General features: G+C 37.2%; 1 protein-coding gene across 1 annotated transcript in view; it reads right to left on the bottom strand.

Annotated features, from left to right (window-relative positions):
- The window catches only part of PLA2R1 (phospholipase A2 receptor 1), a 121,329-nt gene that overhangs the window by 20,476 nt on the left and 77,368 nt on the right, over nt 1–23,485 (bottom strand). Inside the window, exons 13-20 of the mRNA XM_078451212.2 lie at nt 21,759–21,904; nt 18,116–18,200; nt 15,590–15,722; nt 14,966–15,001; nt 14,331–14,488; nt 8,901–8,965; nt 8,526–8,629; nt 6,796–6,935 (exon numbers count right to left, since the gene is read on the bottom strand). Coding sequence (XP_078307338.2) covers nt 6,796–6,935; nt 8,526–8,629; nt 8,901–8,965; nt 14,331–14,488; nt 14,966–15,001; nt 15,590–15,722; nt 18,116–18,200; nt 21,759–21,904 — 867 coding nt within the window. The remainder of the gene's footprint in view (nt 1–6,795; nt 6,936–8,525; nt 8,630–8,900; nt 8,966–14,330; nt 14,489–14,965; nt 15,002–15,589; nt 15,723–18,115; nt 18,201–21,758; nt 21,905–23,485) is intronic.

Here is a 23,485-nt window from a genome sequence, read left to right as displayed (position 1 = left end):
GCAAAATGTGATCAAGGTTAAGGCATCTCTTATTATTACTGTGAATTAAGGATACCCTACTGTAATCCAAATGAGTTTTGAATACAAAATTCTTACCTTAAAATCATTTCCAGTTCAAAACTTGAAAATGGAATTTATGATCTTTCCCCCAAACTTGGTCCGTTTCCAGTATTCTTACTGACATTGAATGGCAAAGTCAGTCATACATTTATATAAGCCTGAAACCTGGGAGTCTCCTCACCTTCCCACCCCAGCCCCTCTTCAATCTATCATTTGGACATCCCATTTCTCAATGTCCTTCCCCCATTCCTACTGCCTCACAGTCTCTGCCTTCACTATTTTACCTTGGATTATTACAATAGCTTCCCAACCACTCTTAGAACCTTCATCATCCTTGCCTCTCTCCAGTCTGTCTTTGCCATTGCAGCATGAATGATTCTTTTTCAAAACTCATTCCTGATTATGTCCTTCTTTAGGTAAAACCCTTGAGGCATTTCTCATTGTTCTTAGGATAAAAACCAGAAACTCTTTTTTATTTCACTTTTCACATTCTAGTTCTTTATGCTTCCTTTAGTTTCTTCAATAGATTACATCCCCTCTCACCACAGGACCTTAGCACATGCTATACTCCCCTGCTTTTAATGCTTCCTGTCCTTCTGACTACGTCAGTCATGTTCTCCTGTTATATACTTTAATAGAACTATGTAAGTCTTCTTCATCATATGTGTCACAGTTATAAATTAGAGGTCTTTTCCTGAGTGATGTACTAATGTTTGTTTCCTCTCTAGTCTGTAAGCTCCAAAAGAGAAGGGATTTTGTTTGTTTTTCCTCACCATAAAATTACCAACATCCAACATAGCTACGTGAATGAATAAAGTGCTAATAATATTAATAATTAAGAGAGTGTTTTTTTAAAGAAAAGCTATGTTGTACATGAAATCAAATTTTGGCTAATTCCAAAGTAGATGGTGCAAAGCAGGCATTAGTACTCGACCCAGATCCCTGGATAAAGATGTGTGAGTGGAAGCATAAGAATTAATCTAATATAAACACAAGCACATGCACACTTAGAATTTTTCCTGCCTATAGCTCTGCTGTGACAGGTATCTTCGATGACTCACTCTTCTGGAAGTAATCCCAGGTCAGGACTCATGTATCATCAAACACAGAGAAAATAATTTATAAAACATTAGAAAAGATGCTTAACTTCTGGTATCTCAGTTTTAAAACTCTTAAAGGTGACTTCCTCTTCCTGTAAGCTGCCTGAGGTGATCTTTGAAAATGGTTGACTATTCACTTGACCCAGACAATCTGACAAAATCATGCAAATCAAGAGGCTCAAATATTCATGTTCACTTTAAGAACACACGTGAAACTGCCCAGCCCATCAAGGGTATGCATATCTGAAAAGCCACCAAGTATCTGAAAAGTATTTGCAGAAGCAATGTGTTCAATTCCGATGCTACAGTTGTGGAGTTGGTAGGTGTGCCCAGGCCAAACAGTGTGGCTGGACACAGGGTCAGTGGCCCAAAAAAAGAATTTTTGCTGCACATGCTTAAAAATGCAGAGAGGAATGCTGAACTTAAGGGTTTAGATGTAGATTCTCTTGTCATTGAGCACATCCAGGCGAACAAAGCCCCCAAGATGTGGCATAGAACTTACAGGGCTCATGGATGAGCCCGTACATGTGCTCTCCCTGCCACACTGAGATGATCCTTATTGAAAAAGAGCAGATTGTTTGTTTCTAAACCAGAAGAGGAGGTTGCACAAAACCAGAAGAGGAGGTTGCACAGAAGAAAGTGAAGACACAAAAACTAATGGGCTGGGAGTTAATTCTGCATAAAATAAATGCAAATAAAAGTAAAACAAACAAACAAACAAGCCTCTTATAGGTGGATAGCCAACCAATTAGATTTTTTTTCTTAGAGATAACCAATAAAAATGAGCCATAGAAAATTGACAAACAAGAAGCAAAATTTAATGAGATATAACATATCGATGCTCATTCAGAACTGTGAAGTGAGTAATGTCTGTCATTGCTATCTCCCAGTTTTCCTTCTGTAACTTTGTTAATCAGGGAAGCCATCCCCACAGGGCTCTCCTCCTCTCCATTATCAATCCTCCTATTGCCAGCTTTTCTAATGATCTGATAAGCCCACTTATTCCAAGGCGTACATGATAAATGAGGCAATCTCAGAAATAAAGAAAATTAAAAAATAAAGAGTCAAGGCAAAGGAGTGAGACTCCAGTGATTTTAGACATTACTATGCAAAGGAAGGTGTGGTGGGTGGGGACACTTGAGCACCCTGTAACGTTACTCTGTAAAAGATCCTTTCTTAGGAAGCCTGCTGTGACAGTATCTTTATTAGTCAATTCCTCTGAATGATTCAAAGACTAAGTCATGCAGCTCTCCTATTGCTGGGCAAATATTGGCTGTGCATTAGAATAACCAAGGGAACTTTTAAAAAACACTGATGCTTAGATCCAATGCAGATCAATTAAATCAGAATCTTTAGGATGTCACCTGCACCTTGACATTTTTAAAAAGCTAACATGGCAATTCTAAATATTTGATCAGGGCTGTGAACCACTAATCTAACTGTTAGTTATCAATAAAGTTTTTTTTTTTTTTAACTTTGAGCTACACAGGGATGTTTTAATCCTGTTCCAGTCCTGCTTCAGAAAGCCTTTCTCCTCTCATGTATGTGTTTGTGCTTTACTCACTCCCCTTCTATTCCTTTCAAAGGAAGTATTCACTTACTCTGTTGCCCTGAGTCTGTTCCCCGGTTACTGCTACCATGCCTCTGTACATATACACTCAATATGTTTACACAGGAGAAAACATTGACTAGAGTTAAGCTGTGCAGATAAAGAAGTTTGGGGGGAGGATAATAGCCAAGGGCTGAACCAAAAACAAATATTGAGAGTTTCTAAGAATTATTTCTCTACTGCCAAGGATTTGATTTGCTGTTAATTTCCTTAAAATACCCTCCTTTGTACATGGGAGAAGTTATGATTAGTAACTGGAACAGTTGTCCGCATGCTTTGGGGTTGCTCACTGTCTGCATCAAAAATGTGGCTTTGAGACAAGATATGCATTCCTTTGTGTCTGTCCCATATAGAGCACTCCAGGATGCATCTGTTTTAATAGTTGCAAGGTAGAAAAATTAACTAAAAATGGACCAAAACCTTAAGAGCTAAAACCATAAAGTTCTAGGAAGAAACATAAGAGGTAAATTTTAATGACCTTGGGTTTGGCAAACTATTCTTAGATATGACACCAAAAACATGAGTAAAAAGAGAAATTAGATAAATTGGACTTCATTAAAATTAAAACTGTTGTGCATCAGAAGATATTAGAAAAGGCAACCTACCGAATGGGAGAAAATACTTGCAAAACATGTATCTGATAGGGGCTTAATTTCTAGAATATATAAAGAACTCCTACAACTCAACAATAAAAAGACAACCCAAATGAGAACAGACAAAGGACTTGAATAGACATGTTTTCCAAAGGCAATATACAAATGGTCAATAAGCACATGAAAAGACACTCAACATCCTTAGCCATTAGGCAAGTGTAAATCAAATCATAATGAGATTAACTCTAGACATGCACTAGGATGGCAATAATAAAAAGATAGATAATAACAAGTGTTGTTAAGGATGTGGAGAAATTGCTAGCATACGTTGCTAGCAGGCTTGTAAAATGGTTCAGCCATGTATGTGAAAAACATTTTGCTGGTTCTTCAAAAAGTTAAACACAGAATTAGTACATGATGTAGCAATTCCATTCCTAGGTGTATATCCAAAAGAAGTGAAAACAGGGACTCCAGCAGATACCTGTATGCCAGTGGTCATTGAAAATTTATTAACAATAACCAAAACGTGGAAACAACCCAAGTCCATCAACAGATGAATGGCAAAACAAAATGTGGTGTGGAATATTAGTTAGTCATAAAGAGGGATGAAGTTCTGATACACATTATAATATGGATAAACAGTGAAAACATTATTCAAAGAGAAATAAGCCAGAAAAAAAAGGACAAATATTGTATAAATTCACTTACATGAAATATCTAGACAGGCAAATTCATAGAGATAGGAAACAGATTAGAATTTACCATGGCTGGAGGAATGGGGAATTGGGAGTTACTGCTTAATAGTTACAGGGTTTCTGTTTGGGATGATGATAAATTTTAGAAATAAAGGGGATGGTTGAATAACATTGTGAATGTAATTATTGCCACTGAATTGTACATTTAAAATGGTAAAAATGGCATATTTTATTTTAAATATATTTTACCACGGTAGAATAGCTATAAAAAGAACTAATTGTCAAAGGTTTTAATTAAAGACTTAGTTATACTCAGTGTTCTATTGAATACTTGCTACGTTTCTTATATTGAAATGTATAAATTACTTGTAACTGGTAGATTTTATAGTTTGGGAAAATAGGAATCAGGCAGAAAGTATTAACTATTAAAAATGTACCTCAATACCATATAAAGTTTTAGAAAACCACTATATTTTAGAAGATATCTCAGTGCCACCAGATTGACTGTATCATGGGGCTAAACTGATCTAGTAATTTAAGAATTCTTTTTTTTTTTTAATTTTTTTTAATATATGAAATTTACTGTCAAATTGGTTTCCATACAACACCCAGTGCTCATCCCAAAAGGTGCCCTCGTCAATACCCATCACCCACCCTCCCCTCCCTCCCACCCCCCATCAACCCTCAGTTTGTTCTCAGTTTTTAACAGTCTCTTATGCTTTGGCTAGTAATTTAAGAATTCTTATATGAAGTGGCAACTGTAGGAAAGAGACAAGACTACTTGACTCGAGGTCAGAAAACCTGAGGTTGATTCTCAACCTGACACTTATTTGCTGTGAACTTCCAGAAAAAGCACACAATGTTACCAGTCTTGGTCTTCTTGTGTATAGGATGGGATAATAATTCTGTGTATTTAAAGAATTGAACAAAATAAGAAATATATCTTTTTTTAAAATTTTTTTAACGTTTATTTATTTTTGGGACAGAGAGAGACAGAGCATGAACGGGGAGGGGCAGAGAGAGAGGGAGGCACAGAATCGGAAGCAGGCTCCAGGCTCTGAGCCATCAGCCCAGAGCCTGACGCAGGGCTCGAACTCACGGACTGCGAGATCGTGACCTGAGCTGAAGTCGGATGCTTAACCGACTGAGCCACCCAGGCGCCCCAAGAAATATATCTTTTAAATCAGCCAGCAAAAACTCTTAGCCACAAGGTGGAAGAAACCCAAATGTCATCAGTGGGTGAGTGGAAAAACAAAATGTGGTACATACATATAATGGAATATTATTGTCTCAAAAAGGAAGGAAATTCTGACACATGCTGTACCATGGATGAACTTGGAGGACATTCTGCTTAGTGAAATAACCCACTCACAAAAGATCAAATAACGTACAACTCTACTTATCCTCAGTGTCTGAGGTAGTCAAATTAATAGAAACAGAAAGCAGAATTATGGTTGCCAGGGGCTGGGAGAGGGGAAATGAGGGGTTGTTGTTTATTGGATTTAGGGTTTCAGTTTTACAAGATGAAAAAGGTCAGCAGATTCATTGCACAACAATGTGAATATACTTAACACTGCCTCACTAAACACTTAAAAATGGTTAAGATGGTAAATTCTATCTTATGTCAATTTTACCACAATTAAAAAAATCAGTGCCAAATATGTAGTAAGTGTTCAACAAATACGTGTAAAATCCCAGTGGCCCCATATCACAAATTAACAGTGAACGGAAGATCATAAAGGAGAGAAGGCTCTGCCAATATAACTGAATATACAGATTGAAAACTGGCTGTCAACAAAGAGCAATTTCATATTAACATATAAAATTATGACACAGTTTGGGTTTTTCCATTATCAAAGAATTAAACTTTTATAATTTGGGATGCATTTTAATTACTTCCACACCTAAGGCCTATAAAGTTATTTTATTATAAAACATAATAGAGTGGAGAAAAATTCTTGGCCTTAATTGGAGGCATTATCAGAAATAATAAATCTGGTTTACAATATCCCCACTGGCAATTTTTTTTTTTTTAAATTTCAATTCTGCACGGAAGCACCAGCTTTATGAGGCTCAAGATGACATTATTAGTGGGTCAATTCACACAGCGGGCAGAGCTCTATGCCAGCTCCAGGCAGGGAAGACACAAAAGAAAGGGAAGATGGAGTCTGTGCCCTCTGGAGTTGACAGCTCATTTGGGGGCAGGGCCCAGTTACACACACTCATATGCATCACGCCTAATGAAACAGTTATACAGCACAATGAAGGATTGTGAGCAAAAACAGTATACAAATGAAGGGTGGTGTCAAGGCTATTTCTTTATTCCAAGAGATTGCCCCTACCTTGAAAACCTCAAATCTCTTGAAAGCTGTGACAAAAAAATTCCAGGTCCAATGGACAACTCCTGGTTTTTCAAAGCCATACCTACTTTTTTTTTTTTTTTTAATTTTTTTTTCAACGTTTTTAATTTATTTTTGGGACAGAGAGAGACAGAGCATGAACGGGGGAGGGGCAGAGAGAGAGGGAGACACAGAATCGGAAACAGGCTCCAGGCTCCGAGCCATCAGCCCAGAGCCTGACGCAGGGCTCGAACTCACGGACTGCGAGATAGTGACCTGGCTGAAGTCGGACGCTTAACCGACTGCGCCACCCAGGCGCCCCATATACCTACTTTTTTAATTACGTTCTAAAATGTCTACAAGAGAGAAACACAGGCAACTTTTTGAAAATGAGTTTACCTTATAGTTAATATATAGCCATCCTTTGGGACATGTTCCATGTTGTTTTGGGATATCTTTCTCTTTCTCTATGAGCCAAACCTTCTTTCGCTTACAGATGCTAGGCATAGAAACTGAACACTCTTCACTAGCCCAGAGTCCTGGGGAGTAAATGAGTTAGAGATGACCTGAAATAATGGTGACTCTTTGTAAGCATTCTCTGTGTATCACATTTTTATGACTGCTAATGGTTTATCATAATTTTTTTAATCTAGAAATTGGACTAAACTGCTAACAGAGTTCTCTCGTGACAAGAGCAAACTGGTCAGGGTGCTAAATCAGTAATTCTAATTTGAGAATGTAGGAATTTCGCAAATGCCAAAAAAAGAAAAAATGCCCCAACTAACTGAAATATTACAGTTGAAATCACAGAACTGATTACAAGTGCTGAGAATATTTGATTTTGGTTAACAGAAGAATGTAGAGTAATATTTTTGTTTTAAAATATTCAATTTCAATATAAAGAGAAACAAGATTCTAAAACAATAGATGATCATTTCTAATTTCTAATTCTTTAGAAAATACACAATGTAGAAAAGTTAACTCTGTAACTTCTAAGAAAGAAGCACTTTTCAACACGGACCCTTAAACAAAACAGGCACACATAGACATGCCCTCAGGAAGATACATCCCAAAGTCCTTAGCCTCCTGTAAAATGTATTTTAATTTAGAAGAGCTATATTTTCAGAGTAAAGGTTATAGAATGCATTTCATTAGCATTCAAGTTATAAATCCCAGAATAGGGCAGGGATGCATGTAAATTGCAAAGGCAGGTTTCAGTTTTCTAGTGAGGGATATGAACCAAAAAAAAAAAAAAAAAAAAAGGCATTTTGAAGGAGGGGCTGGCATGCTATTTTCAATGCAGAGTAGCTGCTAGTCTTCCAGAATCACAAAACAGCCTTTCTGTAGGCTGTTGTGACACCTGCTGGCAAAAGAGAGCTGATTAACGACATTGTGTTTCCTTTCCTTTCTCTGCAGACACCCTTCCACCAAGGATTGCTTTCTGTGCTTATCCCTCTCCTGCCTTGATGCACAGGTTCACTATGAATCTGTTAAGAGTCAGGAACATAATTACCTTTTATAGGATAGAAAGAGCGGGGTGAATATGAGTGGACAATGAACCCAAATAACATTGTACTGATAAATTAAATAAAAAAAAACCCCACCCATCTTAAACGTACATGTATTTCTAAATCCAACTTGGAGACAGTTGGTATTCTATGGCAAGAAACAGTTAATGCCAGGCATTAAAAAAATACTGAATTCAATGAAAATCTTTCTTAAATGGGAAAGTGGAAGTAAATTTCATAGAGGTTAAAGTTCTGGCCAAATATAAACTGAATATTAGGAAGAGATTTTAAAAATGAGCCCATATTGACATTTTATAGAGAATAGTATTTGTCAGGTATATTTTTGATCAGTGTCAATGGGCCTATTTCTGGTGCCATTTTGGTTCATGAGGAATGACTTATCTGGTTGTAATTCATTTTCAAGAACATGAACACATGGAATTAACTGTAGGGATGACCATCCTTAAACCTTAAGACTGATGAAACGAAACACATTCAACTAAAAAGCAAATTAGCCAAATAAAACCTTTTCACTGAACTCATGCAATGAAAAGGAGACTTCAAGCCTCCTGAAAACTATCAGTTTGTATTATAAACCCCAAAATGGATGAGTAAAATAACCTGTTAGGGATGAAATGAAGCCACATCTCTGGCTCTGATTATTCATAGATCCTTCTCTTCCCTTGTCCCAGTTTTGGTATGTTACTGGCGTTCCATCTCTCCAGCTGTAGGAAAATGGAAAAATTTAGGGTCTTCTCTTTTTCTGTATGTCCAGTCTCCAAACACCATTCTTGAAGTTCTGGGGTATGGACTAAAGGCATAATGTTTTATTAAATTAAAAAAATACTCATGTCTTTGGTTAGAGAAATGAAAATTTATGAGTTAAAGATAATGTTTGAAGGCTATTCAACACATTGATCACTAAGATCTAGTCCAATCATTCTGCAAATAAAACCTGTCAAACAAAATAAAATGCACATTGATCTAGGTCCATACCGAAATTCATCATTGCCTCTTTCTTCTTGAAGTCCAATCCACCAATTTACACCATACTTTGATAGCTATTAAAAAAAAAAAAAAAGAAAATGTCAGCGTTTATTCTACTTGTTTTCCCTTTTCACTATTAAGATTAATGGGGTTGCTGTTAATAGCTTTCTATTCTTTAGTATTTTACCCAATTATCTAAAGAAGAGTACACTAGGCCTAGCATCTTCAGAGAACCTGAAACTTCATTATCTTAAAATATTCTCTCCTCATTATGAAGGGAAATTGGAATCAAATATTGAAAATCTTTCTTACAACTTTCCCTACGTATTTAAAAGTACATTTTCTAACTTTAATAATAGGGCTTTAAAAAGTAATATTGTAAAGTAAAATAGGACTCCTTTTTTTCCCTAAAAATTTAGTGTTTTATCATCTCAGCAGTTTATAGAAGTTTACTGCCTGTGCCATGCTGTTTGAAAACAATCAAGGCACAAAGACATCAATAGTAAAAAAGATTTTGAATTTTTGGCATTAGTCTGATTGTTAAGCTTTTAAACTGAGTCATAGCATGCTCCCCATTTAAATAGACACAATATAGGACAAAGGAATCTGACACAACTTCCAGTGTTTCACAATCAGAAAATTATTTCTATATTTTAATGATATTGTACCATTATTTATCAGACAGATCCCAGTACACTAAAGTCTAAAATGAAACCCCATGTTCACACATGTGTGCATGGACATGTACATACATTATGGCAAATGTAATACCGGACTGATGACCCTGGAAATTGAAATTCCCTCTTTAACTATAAAAGAGGAAGAGACAGTAAGAATTTCTATAAGACTTCTAAATCAATATACTGTATTGTGTGTGTGCTCAGTGTGTGTGTGTGTGTGTGTGTGTGCGTGTGTGTGTGTGCGCGTGTGTGTGTGTGTGTGAAATGTAACTTAATTTTTAAGCTAAAAGCCTGTTAATTTGAAGGCATTGCATATTTAAATTTGCACTTCATTTCTTCTGTAAAAATTGGAGAATACACTTTAAGATATATTTTTTTTTCCCACAGAATTTTGGGTCATCATACAACAGAACCTAACAACTCTCTAGCATTCTAATTTATAAACAGGTATTTTTACTCCTTGAATAGTGTGGCTGTCTGCTATATCAGCAATTTGAGAATAATGTAAGATGGAGCAACTATAATTTGGGGTCCCTGAGGTGTTGTTCCATGGACATGTTCTTACATGCTGAATTTAGATTCCTTTTGTCAAGCTTTGGAATGGGTCCATTGAGACTGGCTGTGAACTCAGTGGGAGAACCACAACAATTTCATTCAATCTAAAGAGGTCTCACATGCAACAATAGTGGAAATCACAGGCTGATTGTTCACTGCCCCAATTAGGGACCTCTAAAGAGAAATTATACCTACTGCATCTTAAGTGACATATTTATTACCACTTCAATTACAGCATGGTAATCCTCTATATGGCACACCACAACCTGTTGGGATACGGCATAGAACTGCAAGCAAGAAGGACAAGCTAGAAGCTAGGGTGAAAATGCATGGTGAAAAATAGATGTTTTAAATTTTAGCTTAGGTATAAATTCACAACAATAGAAGACTTATTAATATTCTTTCCTATAAAGATATGTGATATGACCACAGATTTCATAACATCAACTATGTTTTGTGACAGCCATTATAGATAGCATCATATGGGAAGAATACTTATAAAAAAATACAGCACCAGCTAATATAATCTACTAAGTAATTAATCTACAATATAATACAAGGAAGAATAGCCTGTCATCTCTTCAAATGTTTCCATCAAAAATACCAAAACCAAGTTATTTTAAGGTTTTTAAAACATCATATTTTGGTGGATGACTAATAGACTTGATATATTTTTGTTAGAAGTATTTAGACATGAACTTATAAAAATAAGAGTAAATTTCAGTTTTGACATGCAAATATTGCACAACACAGCATAAAATGTTAGCTGAGTGGACTATTTGGCTAGTAGTTCATGTTAAACAATTCCCACAGTGCTATGGCTTTTTACTTTTTTGGCATTAATCTAACCCAACAAGATGGTTCAAAAAAGAAGTACTCAAAAATTCACTCTCATCATGCCTGTGGTATTCCGTTATTCAAAGAGAAAATACTGACTAACCACATTTCCAAGATAGAAACACTGTAAAAAAAAAAATTCTTCAGATTTTAAAAACTGTATCCAGCTTTCTTTTTCAATAGTTCTTTTACTTTCCAATTGTTATTTTTGTTCTTCACATTTCTAAGTTACTACTCTTTTAGGGAAACTATACAACACATATGGAATATTAAAAATATTTAATTAGTATTGTGATTCTTCCTGCACTAATAGGATGAGTGTGCCACAAAAGTGAGTGGTATGACCTCGACATGTTTAGTTCACCATCCTGGATTAAAGTAGCTTCTGAACTGACTCCTTCTAGTAGGACCTTTGTAGATATGGAATTTCTCGCTCATGAACTGTAAATGGTCACCATAAATACCACTACTCTCACCACCACCACAAAGTGCCTAACACAGCCACAATATTATGCAATAAGAACTGTTTTGGAAACCTATAGTTTTCTTCTTTTTAAATTGATACTCTTTCCCCTTACCTCTCTTGCCCCTTTTTCAATCTACACATTTTATACCATCCAGTAATTTTCTTTTGTGGTGTTAGATCAGTCAGCCGCTCACCCATGATACTGACAGGGCAATTTATAACAACACGGTCTCAGGCTGGGTAACAGTTTTGCCACATAAGATACCATAAGGTTTGTGTGGTTTGAGATCACACTAGATTTAGCCCTCACCTAGTATCATAGCGCTAGGTATGACTTCTCAAACAGCTAAACCGATGGGTTTTATTATTCCCTTCTATGGGAGGTATTAACTCTGCCATCCCCACTGGCTTCCCAAACACTAATAATTGGGAGGTTGAATTAAGGGAAAGGTGAAGGTAGAAGACCTGCAGATGTTTCCAGGAGAGCTAAGCTCATTGGAAAGATCAAAGAAGTCTTTCATTGCTCATGTCTGGGACAGAGCTGGCACCATCTTTTGGAGAGGGATTTTAGAACTAGCATTTTAATATAATGAAGACATTGTGCGCTTATATCCCTCCCATGGCGCTGCTCTGCTGCAAGCAGAGGGTTTTAAAATGACACCGTAAGTCATATGGCCTGGGTTCACTTTCAGATTCCACCACTCAGCTGCTGTGCAAGTAACCAAGTTACTTCACCTCTTTGGAGTTTCAGCTTCCTCATCTGTAAAATGTACTAATAATAGACTTCCCATAGATAGTCCTTGGAAAGATTAAATGCCATTAAACATTAATACTTAGCACAGTGCCTGACACTGTTACAGTAAGTACTGGCCAGATATCAGTTCCCCGTGAGACATGCACTTTGTCATGTCAAAGGATGGATTGGTTTTCAGATATTGACCTGATGTCTTGTTATTGCCACCAGGAATCTGCTGTCTAGTTAAAGAAACAAACATATTTTATGACATCATGTTGATACTTAACATTATGGTTTTGGCTTGAGTGTTCCATTTGTGGGAGAGGAACGGTGGTAAAATAGTGCACAAAATAGTGGGGAACATCATGTTCTAGCGATTGGTCTATCGTGAGTCTGTGGGACTGTGAGGTTGTCATCGAATATCCCTGTTCAGCTTTTTCCATCACAAATCAGTAGTGGTCTTGACCTACGTACACCTCACAGGCTCCTGTGCATCAAACAGGATTATAGAAATGGAAAAGCTCCATGAGCTGTAAGGGAAGACATTTCTCTTACAACCCCAGGATGCTTTAAATATAGAGCTTCATTTTATTTTTTTTATTTTTTTTTAATTTTTTTTTTTAACGTTTATTTATTTTTGAGACAGAGAGAGACAGAGCATGAATGGGGGAGGGTCAGAGAGAGGGAGACACAGAATCTGAAACAGGCTCCAGGCTCTGAGCAGTCAGCACAGAGCCTGACGCAGGGCTCGAACTCACGGACCGTGAGATCATGACCTGAGCCGAAGTCGGCCGCTTAACCGACTGAGCCACCCAGGCGCCCCTAGAGCTTCATTTTAACAATCAACTTACAAACATATGAAAAGATGATAGCTCAACAAAGGATTCCTGGTGATCATGAAATAATGTTAAATTATGGAAAAGAAAAAAAGTCTTTTCCTTACTTTCAAAGATTTCCTAAGGAAAACTGGGAGTGAGGTTTCTCCCCTTAGTGTCCCCTTGGTAATTTCTACATATTGCTCCCTTTTCACTTATTATTACTTCCAGTTTTTTTAATTTTATTTATTTATTTTTTAACGTTTTATTTATTTTTGAGACAGAGAGAGACAGAGCATGAACAGGGGAGGGTCAGAGAGAGAGGGAGACACAGAATCTGAAACAGGCTCCAGGCTCTAAGCTGTCAGCACAGAGCCCGACGCGGGGCTCGAACTCACGGACCATGAGATCATGACCTGAGCCGAAGTCGGCCGCTTAACCGACTGAGCCACCCAGGCGCCCCAAGTTTTTTTTAAAAACAGAGTCTGTATCTCATTTTTGTGTTCTTGACATTATGTCTTTGACAAATATCACAATCCCCGACACTTACCTTAATAAATACTTAATAAGTAATTCTTAAAAAATAATTAATAAACACTTACCTTAATAAATGCTTGTTGAAGAAACACAAGGAAAACATATACTATTCCTGACAGTCTGTTTCATTATTTAACAGGTTTCGGATGCCTTTCCAATTAGCCTAGCTCCTCAAAGATTGTCTAAGTCTTTGTTTTATGTTGAAAGGGAAAACCACTCCCTATCGTTTTCTGAATATTGAGTCTTTAGAGTCTTATAAATATTGTACTCTTGTAAGTAAAATTCAGAACTTTAAATCAGCCATGTGCTCTCCCCACCCTCTCCCCAGTATACCACGTCTCTCATTTGTGCTTTATTTTCTCCCATTCCATTTATCTATTTGTCTTTTTCTAAACTATTTTCTAATGCTATGTGCTTATATTGATTATGGTCTTTCTTCTCAGACTAGATTATAAGCTTCACAAGGGCAGGAATTTTGGTCTGTTTTAATCACTGATAGAGCCCAAGTCCTTCAAAGAGTAGACTCCAAATAAATATGTCCAGAATGATTGAATGACCCTCACTAAAACAATAAAGCCCTACTTACTCATACTGATGCTACCAAGAATCAAGAAAAGTGATATGACGACCAACATAGTAAGCCTGTTTCCATTATTTTCTCTTAATCCCTATACGAAAAAGAAAAACAATTCTTAAAAAACCTGTGGCTTTTAATGAAACTTAAATAAATGTCTGAAATAAAAAAAAATTCCTCCCAAAGACCGAAGAAGGGGCTAAGCTCTGAATCTCTCATGGTTAATTATACTGAAATACCGCTCTTATTTTGCTGAGGATAAATTCTTGCTCATGTGCAGAATGAATTGTGAGAAGATCACCACGTAGCCAGCCACAGACAAACTCAAAGGAGGACCATTCTGCAGCATAGGTATGAAAAAGATACTCTGCATCCTGATAAAAGAGCCAGGGTGCATCTGAAAAACAACAAGACCAAAAAAACAAAAACCAATGCAAATCATGCAAAAACTATTGACTGATATAATGCAGACTTAATAGGATATGTTATGATCGACCCCAAATTTGTAATTCAGTTGCTTAGCATTAAAAACAATGTGTGCGTTTACATATACATAAATATTTTTACATACACATAACTCAGCATATAATTTGCTTAATTTCCTTGGTATGTCTAAGAAAACTACATTTGTATTCCAAGGTCTGGGATAAATGCATATTTTAAAGTCACATGTCATGAAAAGAGTGTTAAGCTATAATACTAATCTTTAATCATATTTAATGACTTTTATTAATTTGATTATTAGTTACTTTGAGCAAATTAGTTCTGGATTGAAATAAGAAAAGAGAGACTTGATTGGAGGACTGTAATAATACAGTAATTGTATATGATAGCAGGTAGTTAGAAACTGAAGAACCGCCAGGATAGCTCTTACCGTACTGGTACCAGGGTGGAATCTTGGGTCTCACATCTGCAAAGTGAAAACAAGCCACCTTGAGGGACATTTCTTCACAAGTGCGCCATCTCTGAAGTACTTCAGCTCTAAACACAACATCTTGGACTTTGCTCTTTAAAAGAGCATTTAAAAACCAGGTACTTTTGTGCTGTCTGAAATATGGTTAGTTCTCAAACTTGAAAAGGAGGCTCAAGAGAGGCCTCTGATTAAAGAAGAAACGATGTGAGCACTTGTCAAGGGCCTACTGTGTGGCACACACTGTGGCGGGTGTTTTCTCTTACTCATTTGACAAGTGATTTGGTTTGCTTGTCATGTCACAGTGACATTTCTTCCAGACTGTACTTGAAAAATATCATATTCCACAATACAGTTGGTTATCTTTGTTTCCCATTAACTAAATTAGTGTACTGCAGTGATGTCACCTTTTCTCATTCCCCTACGATGCATCCTTTGCTAAACTCGTGCAATTTGGTTCATCACGAGGGTTGTTGGTACTGTAGACCAGGATGCTTACATTTTAGATTTCTGTAACTCTTCACTTGGAAAAGTGCTATGGATTATTAGAAAGCAAACACATAGTAAAGATCTTATTACTATTTTTACCTCTTGGAATCTTGCATATCCATTCACGTTTGGAACCACAGTGCAAGGGCAGCAATGTTTTATTTGCTTTATAAATAGCACAATTTCTTGCATCTTCTCCAAAATAAGTATTGTCTAAAAATGAAGAGACAACCTGCAGCAGATCAAGTTCATTATTTCTTAATGATGATCCCCCACAAAAAGTTTCTCTGTAAATAAATCACAATAGGCTTCTGGAGGAAGCTTAAGAAATGTCTGGATAAGATTGCATTTAGGGGCGCCTGTGTGGCTCAGTCGGTTAAGCGGCCAACTTCGGCTCAGGTCATGATCTCGCGGTCTGTGAGTTCGAGCCCCGCGTCAGCTCTGTGCTGACAGCTCAGAGCCTGGAGCCTGTTTCAGAGTCTGTGTCTCCCTCTCTCTGACCCTTCTCTGTTCATGCTCTGTCTCTCTCTGTCTCAAAAATAAATAAACGTTAAAAAAAAAAATTTAAAAAAAGATTGCATTTAAAGATTGTCCCACATTTGCAAAGAACAAGCTAACCAAATTAGCATTTTTCCTTAAGGATGCTTTTTTCCTAAAAAGAAGCATGCTATTCCTTTCTCCAGAGAGAACAAATCAGGTGCATGCTCCCTTCTGAGGTTGTACTGTTGTCTCACTGGCTGCAAGAGGCTTGTCCTGGGACCCTGGGTAAACTTCTGAAAGGCTCTGATCTGTCAGATTTGAGTCCCTTCTGTGATGTAGATTCTTTTGCATGTATGCTAAACTTTTTGTCTTCAGTCACTAAATTTTAATTCATCACTGGCTTTAATTAGGAAACGATCCACACTTTCCATGAATGATCATGTACAGGGATATGAAGTAAAGATTCATTCTTCTCAATGATTTAATGGCTACCTGACAGAAGAATGGATGGACCACAAGTAAAACTGGAGCAAAAATTTGGGAAAAAGAGGATGTTTGAAACGTAATACTCCTCTTCAAACATGTACACAATCATACAATAAGTCATCTAACTTACATGTATGTAAGCTCAGATTCAGGCAATGGTGTGCATTTGAATATTTGTTTTGTCTAGTAGGGAGTGGTGGTGAGGAACTCATTGCACTGCTTCATGGCTTTATCTCATTTATTCTGAACCAAATTGTTCCTCTCTATTACTAATAAGACTGTTTTACTAAAACAAAAGGAAGCATTCTCAACCTCTACACGGCACATTTAATTTTTCAAGTGCCACATTGACATTAATCACCCAAGTGTGCCATATGGTGGCTGCCATTTATGTAGCAGGCGGACTCTGCTAAGTTCCTTCCACTCTCTGGGCCTCAGTTTCTTTGACAGCAAAATAGATGGGTGGGGCTGCGTGATCTCTTAGATCTCTTCCTACTCTCTGGTCCCGATATCCTTCTCAGAGAAGCAGCACTGAGGTGAAAATACGTTACATATATATATGTTTAACTAGCATGGCCTTATTATTTTTGTTTCCCACATAGAGTTTTCCACAGATCCTTTCCTTGCCACAGATTTTCTCTAGTGGGGCTAGAGATCTTATTTCTCTATTGATCTTTACTACGTCAAAGTTTGGCTGCTGATATTTTGCCAACTGGGAGACATGATAACATCATAGCTTTGGAGGCAGACAACGTGTGTACAAATCCTGGCTCTCTGAAGCATTATTTTAGGCAAACTATTTAAGCATTCTAATAACCACTGCACTGAATCATCATAAGGGGAAATGAGATCATGCTGCGGCACATTCAACCCAGTGTTTGGAACATAATTCAGGTTCAGTAAATAGCAGCTACATTAAATGCTCACTGCCGGCTCTTGCTAGTAGCCCCATTTCACAGGTGAAACTGAATAACTTGATTTTGCATGGGCCTCAGATGAATCCCATTTCAATCTGGGATACTGCTTCCATTTTTTCCCTATCATCTTGAGGGAAATGTGAAACTTCCTCATTGCGCCTGAAAAAAAAATGTAATAGGGAGGAGTTTCTTCTTTCTTTCCTTCACAGAGGTTTTTACAAGCATGAGGCTGAATGAAAAGCAAAGTATTATTTTTTCTTTCTGAATAACTGGCTCTGGTTGAGGAGATGGTATTTCTAAGTGTGGCATTTCTGTCCTTTTAGAGATAAACTGAAATGGTTTTTTTCCATTGTAATCTGGACTTGGGTCTCACATTCATATAATTAGGTACTAAGCCAGAGAGGGAGGGTGGGGAAAAGAAAGCCTCATATTATTTTAAACAATACTTGCTTCTTTCTTGAGACTTCACATGGGAGATAGTCTGGGGACATTTCAGAGATCTTTGATCCCTTTCCAGGATAAGATCCTACAGTTGGCCTCAGATCTATGTGGCTAGTAAAGGTTTCCCAGGACTTTGCAGAAATTACTCTAATGGTACTGAGATCTGGTGCAGTTTTCGATCTGGGTCTGAGTCACAGGAAATATAGTCATTATTTCCAGTTTCTGTTGGCTGGTTTACCAAGGTGTTCCAGGGCCACCTGTTTTGAATTCATTTCCTTTTCTTCAGTTTGGAAAAACTTACAGGAGTCCCATCAGACCACTCCCAGGAGCCAGCATTCAGTGGGTTTCTTTTATTAAATCCAATCCAGAACTGCCTTTCTTCTGTCCTGTGAATAGAAAAACAAAAACTTGGCTCTTCCTATTGAATTCATAACATTATGTAAAAGGTTCAAGAAATATTTTAAAGTAATTATGTGTGTAGGAAACAGCTGATACTACTGGCAGGATGGATCAAGTCAAACAAACATTTATTGAACATTTCCTTTATGCAAAACCTGAGCTATGAAATGAATGTAGAGAAGATTAGCCTGGCTTCCCATTTCTCTTGGCTTATAGGGTGCGCTCACTGGTGACGTGCGGTTGGGGGAAAAGTCAACCTATATTGAGAACATTGCTTTCTCATGTTCATTAGGAGTGGCAACACCTTTCAATCAAGATAAGAACACATGAAAGCAAGTTGGTAAGAAATTTTGGAGCATCTTTTCCCTAGAGGACTTTTTACTATTTCACTATGTATTTATTACTTTACTATGCTTTGATTTGTTGCTTTTTTTTTTTTTTTTTTGGTCAAATGTTCATGTACTCTCTGAAGGTTAATTACCACCACCCCCTTTAATAGAAGGTACACAGTAGATTTTGGTTTTTTGTTTTTTTCAGATCCCAACATAAATAATTTCATAGCAAATCAGTCTGAGGCACAGTAGATTAACTTCAGCAGTCACCACTGGGTTAGATGTGGTGAGAAACCCCACAGAGAACCATCTTCCCTCCTATTAGGTGGAGGAAAAATACATCAAACCACAGAGTACTCAATAAATCAACCAATAAATTCTAACTGTACAATAACCCATCTCACTAAGACAATTTTCTGAGAATAATTTGGAGAATTAAAGATTTAAAAGATTCAGAAATCATGACAGATGCTTTATTTTCGTTAGTACAGAGAAGAAAGACTATTCTGGAGCATCCACTTCTCAAATATGAGAGCTACTGTGCCTGAACAATACAAATGAAAGTAAAATGTGACTTAGAAATCCGAGAGGTCACTGGGGCCTGGCTGGCAACTGCCATGATTACAGTTTACAATTTACAATTTATAAGGTTATGGAGGCAGAGGATGCTGCCTTAAGGTTAAGCCAGGTACGTTAACATCAATGGTCTAGGCTGGGAATTCATATCACTCTCCTGCCTTGAGAATTTTTTGTTCCTTTACTCACAGAGTTCAACATTTTTCCTGATATGTCCTGGCTCTTAGGTGATGAACTGACATTAATTTTCTCTTCATCCATTTCCTAAAATTGTATGATTTTTAATAATATAATAAATAATAAAATAGAAATAGAAAATCGGTGCCATAAGGAGGAGAATATATGCTAACTATGAGATTTGGTTTATTTGCTCTAAGCAAACATGAGATTTTGTTGAACTCCCTGGCAGTCTGGGCACAAAGTAATATTATATAGCTTTTATGATTAAGTGCTAAAGATTAATAATTTGATAGATGCTTAATATTAAAGTAATTTCAAGTGTGAGAACTTATAGAAATAGAAATGACATAATGATATTTGATCTCACAGCAAATTTGGAAGCAGTTTGCACATGTTTGTTTCACATAGCAAACCTCACTATACTCAAGTATGAAAGGATGTTTTTGCAAGGGGCTAAAGTCATGAAGCAAAGTTACAACTTAGAAGGATGAAGATAATCCCATATCCCTTGGATCTGTGGCCTCATACCAGACTAACAATCCAATTAAATCCAATTAATCAGGAAGCTTCTTGAACTTTTCTTCAGTCTCAGAGAATCTGACTCAGCAGCTCTGGTGTGAGACCAGAGGGCTCTGTATTATAAGGTGTCCCAAGTGAGTGTGATAATCAGCCAAATTTGGGAAGCATGATTTTTAGGTCAGCATTTCCCACAGACACTAGCAGTTCCGTGGAATGTTGATAAATATTCTCAAAAAAAAAAAAAAAAAAAAAGAGGGAGATTTATGGTCAAAGAAAGTGCTTCCTTCTAGAAGCCTTTACAATGCTAAGGCATATGGCAAATTTCCAAGTTTGTGCCTTGTTTTGCAAACATATTTGACTTCCCCCCCCCCCCCCCCAACAGTGCTCTGTGAAAGTCACATTGGGAGATGTTGTCAACGACTCCTACCATTAAGGTCATTACTGTTGATGTTGGAGGTGAATAATTTGATAGATATTACATATTAATCTTTTTGTGGAATATCCTAAAGGAAACTTATGGGAAGACAAGGATTTTCCTCAAAAAGTTGTTCTGGATTTTTCTCTGTGATTCAAGCAAGTGTTTCATTGAGACTCCAGATTTCCAGAGCTTAGAGCATAGTACTTGGTGTTACATTTGTTTTTGCTAAATAAATGTGTGGAGTCATGGAGTCAGGCCCCCTTAGACTACAACATTCTCAGGGGTGAGATTTTGTCCATCCTATCTATTGCATGCTCCAGCCAACTATGCATATAAAAGTACCCCTTCCATAGAAGATATTCCAAACATGTATGCTAGTTGACAAGAACATTTTACAGAAAGAGGCCAATGGATAAGAAGGCTCACTAAAAGAGAACATAATGGCTGTCCTCAAATAACCAAAAATAGAGTAGACTTGATCTGTATTGCTCTGGCTTACTAGAAATTTGATCTTTGAAATCACCCTCCAGTAATGGAACGGGCATTCTCCCAAATAAGAAGCACTCTGAAAGGAATTGTGCAGACAGAAGATGACCACAGGAATACCTCAGAAGGAATTTTTGTATTGGGTAGAAAATAGTACAAGCCTTTTACGGTTCTTCAAGTTTAAACTAAATTGATTTTCTAACTCCATGCAGTTCAAGATTCTGTAAACTTGCAAGGTGGATGCCAACAAGTGAATGCCTGGTTCCTCAAATGTAAAATTGGGAATCAATCAATGGGGCTTTCTTTTTTTTCCAAGCAAAATCTTTTTTTTTCTTTTTTTTTTTTTTAATTTTTTTTAATGTTTATTTATTTTTGAGACAGAGAGAGACAGAGCATGAACAGGGGAGGAGCAGAGAGAGAGAGGGAGACACAGAATCTGAAACAGGCTCCAGGCTCTGAGCTGTCAGCACAGAGCCCGAGGAGGGGCTCGAACTCACGGACAGTGAGATCATGACCTGATCCGAAGTCGGACGCTTAACCGACCAAGCCACCCAGGCGCCCCCCAAGTAAAATCTTACATGGACTCTATTATAACAAAATACATAGAAGAGGAGCTGGTGGGAGCTGCTCTCGTGGGTCAGTGAGCACAGAAGCGGGACTTCTGTCCCTTGTTCCCTTCCTAGTCCTGAGTTCCAGGACTCTTGGGATTCGCAGGCAACAGTTTGAAAATCACAGGGCTAGACAATTACTGAGTTTGGCAGAGAAACTCTAAAATTCTGATTTGAGGTACACAGAAAAAATTTCAAATATCAAAACAATCATCACTTTGTTCTTTGTTTTATGTAATGAGAACTGGGTGCAATATAAATATAAAACTGTATATGTACGTATTTTTCTTTTACAACTAGTGGCTAGTTGCTTTTAGGCTTAAATACTTGAGATTTTAAACAAATATTTGGGATACTCTTCCCTGAGAACTCATAACTGGGAGACAGAATGTTTGATTGCATTTTTCAAAATGAACAAGTATTTACCTATTGAATTTTGAATGCAAAAGCTCATTCACAAAATTCTCTTCCTCAATATGGGCAAAGCTTGCAAGATGAGCTCCAAATTCTTCACAAAATGCTTCTGCTTCTCTCCATGTTCTTTTCATCAGGACTTTTTCACTATGAAATACCTGGTTTAGTAAGAAGCAAAGAAAAGTTGACACTATCATGGATAAAGTGAGGTTGTTTAATTCTTGACAAGAAAATAACAGTAATATAATTGTCATTAATCTATATTAAAAGCTTGACCCAGTAGGGGAAAATAACATTTATTGAACTAGAATGTGTCTACTCATCGTAAAACTGTTATCTCATTTTATTCTCACAACAAATTCATGAGAACGATAGAAGGAATCAGCTCAGTTTTATAAAGGAACTCCTTGAGTTCCTTTTTTTTTCTTCTAAATTTCCTGTAACTGGCATATACTTGTCCCTTAATAAATGTTTGTCAAGAGACAATGAGAGTCAGGCTAAGAGAGATTACAAATTTCCAGTCACAGAGCTACAAATAGGCAGGACTAGGATTACATCCAGCACTCCTTCCTGCAGGAGCCCATGAATTTCCATCCCACCAGATTGCCTTCTGACAAATTAGAATTGGCTGAAGGATCATGAATCTGGCTGACCCACAGCAAGAAATGAGAAATGAGACCTGGGACCTAGGGCAGGTATATTACTAAGTTCTTTGGGTCTTAGCTGTGCCTAAATTCTCTGCTGTTTCTCAGCTGTCCTTGGCAGTAGCAGGAAGAAGTCAGTCAAATGGAGAGTCTGGTCCTGACTTTATTTAAGATCAAGGGTAAGGGCCCAAAAACACAGAACTCCAAATCCTGGGCCTCTGTGCCCTCCTTGTTTTTAATTGCCTGACACTGCTCCCGAGTTTCTGAAGTCAGGCAGGCACCCTGCGGCCAGGCTTCGCCAAGCTCTGATTTGCTGAGACCAGAATGAATGGTTTTCCCAGTCCTCTGGGCCACAGCACAGCCTTTCCATCTTTTAAATTATATGTCAAAACTCAGCTCCTCTGGGAACCTTTTCTTGAATCACTTAAGATTCATCAATCCTACCACCATGCCCATCAAACACACCTTTACATTTGTTGTCACATTAGGGTAATATATGGTAGAAAAAGCACTGAACTGGGATTCCCAAGACCAGGAATTTATTACAATTCTGTCAACAAATAATTGTGATCTTGGGCAAATCACTTCATCCTGCTGCCTCAGTTTATTGATTTGTAAAGTTTAACTTACTGCTTTGTGAGGTCACTGTTACCCAATGAATTCAGTGTAGGATTGTGCATGCGTACATTAAATTGAGTGCATTCACAGATATTTCATGATAAGAGGATTGTAGGTAGTGATTTATATCTAGGATCTAAAGCTGATTTGCAAAAAGACATTTCTTCACACACTTTTTTCATACACACAGGTACACACACATATCAAGTATATGTATTAATTTGTTTGATCCTCAGATGTCTAGCAAGCTGCAAAAGCTATTCTTAGCAGCAAAATGATAGTATTCCATAATAAATACTTTATTCTTTTTCTTACAAACGATATGGAATTGTATCATTTCAATAGCCAGTGAGGAGTACATTGCAACAAAAATAACATTGACTGGGGCCTGGATAACAATCTTCATGAAGAGGCCTTCAGTATCACCAGGGATATGTCAGTCTTTCAACTTAAAATTTTGGAATATAATTGAAAAGA

This window comes from Panthera onca, chromosome C1 (genome assembly GCF_046562875.1).
Source record: "Panthera onca isolate mPanOnc1 chromosome C1, mPanOnc1 haplotype 2, whole genome shotgun sequence".
Lineage (NCBI taxonomy): Eukaryota > Metazoa > Chordata > Mammalia > Carnivora > Felidae > Panthera > Panthera onca.
Note: the sequence above shows the minus strand (reverse complement) of the source record. Positions and strands in the feature narration are given on the sequence as shown.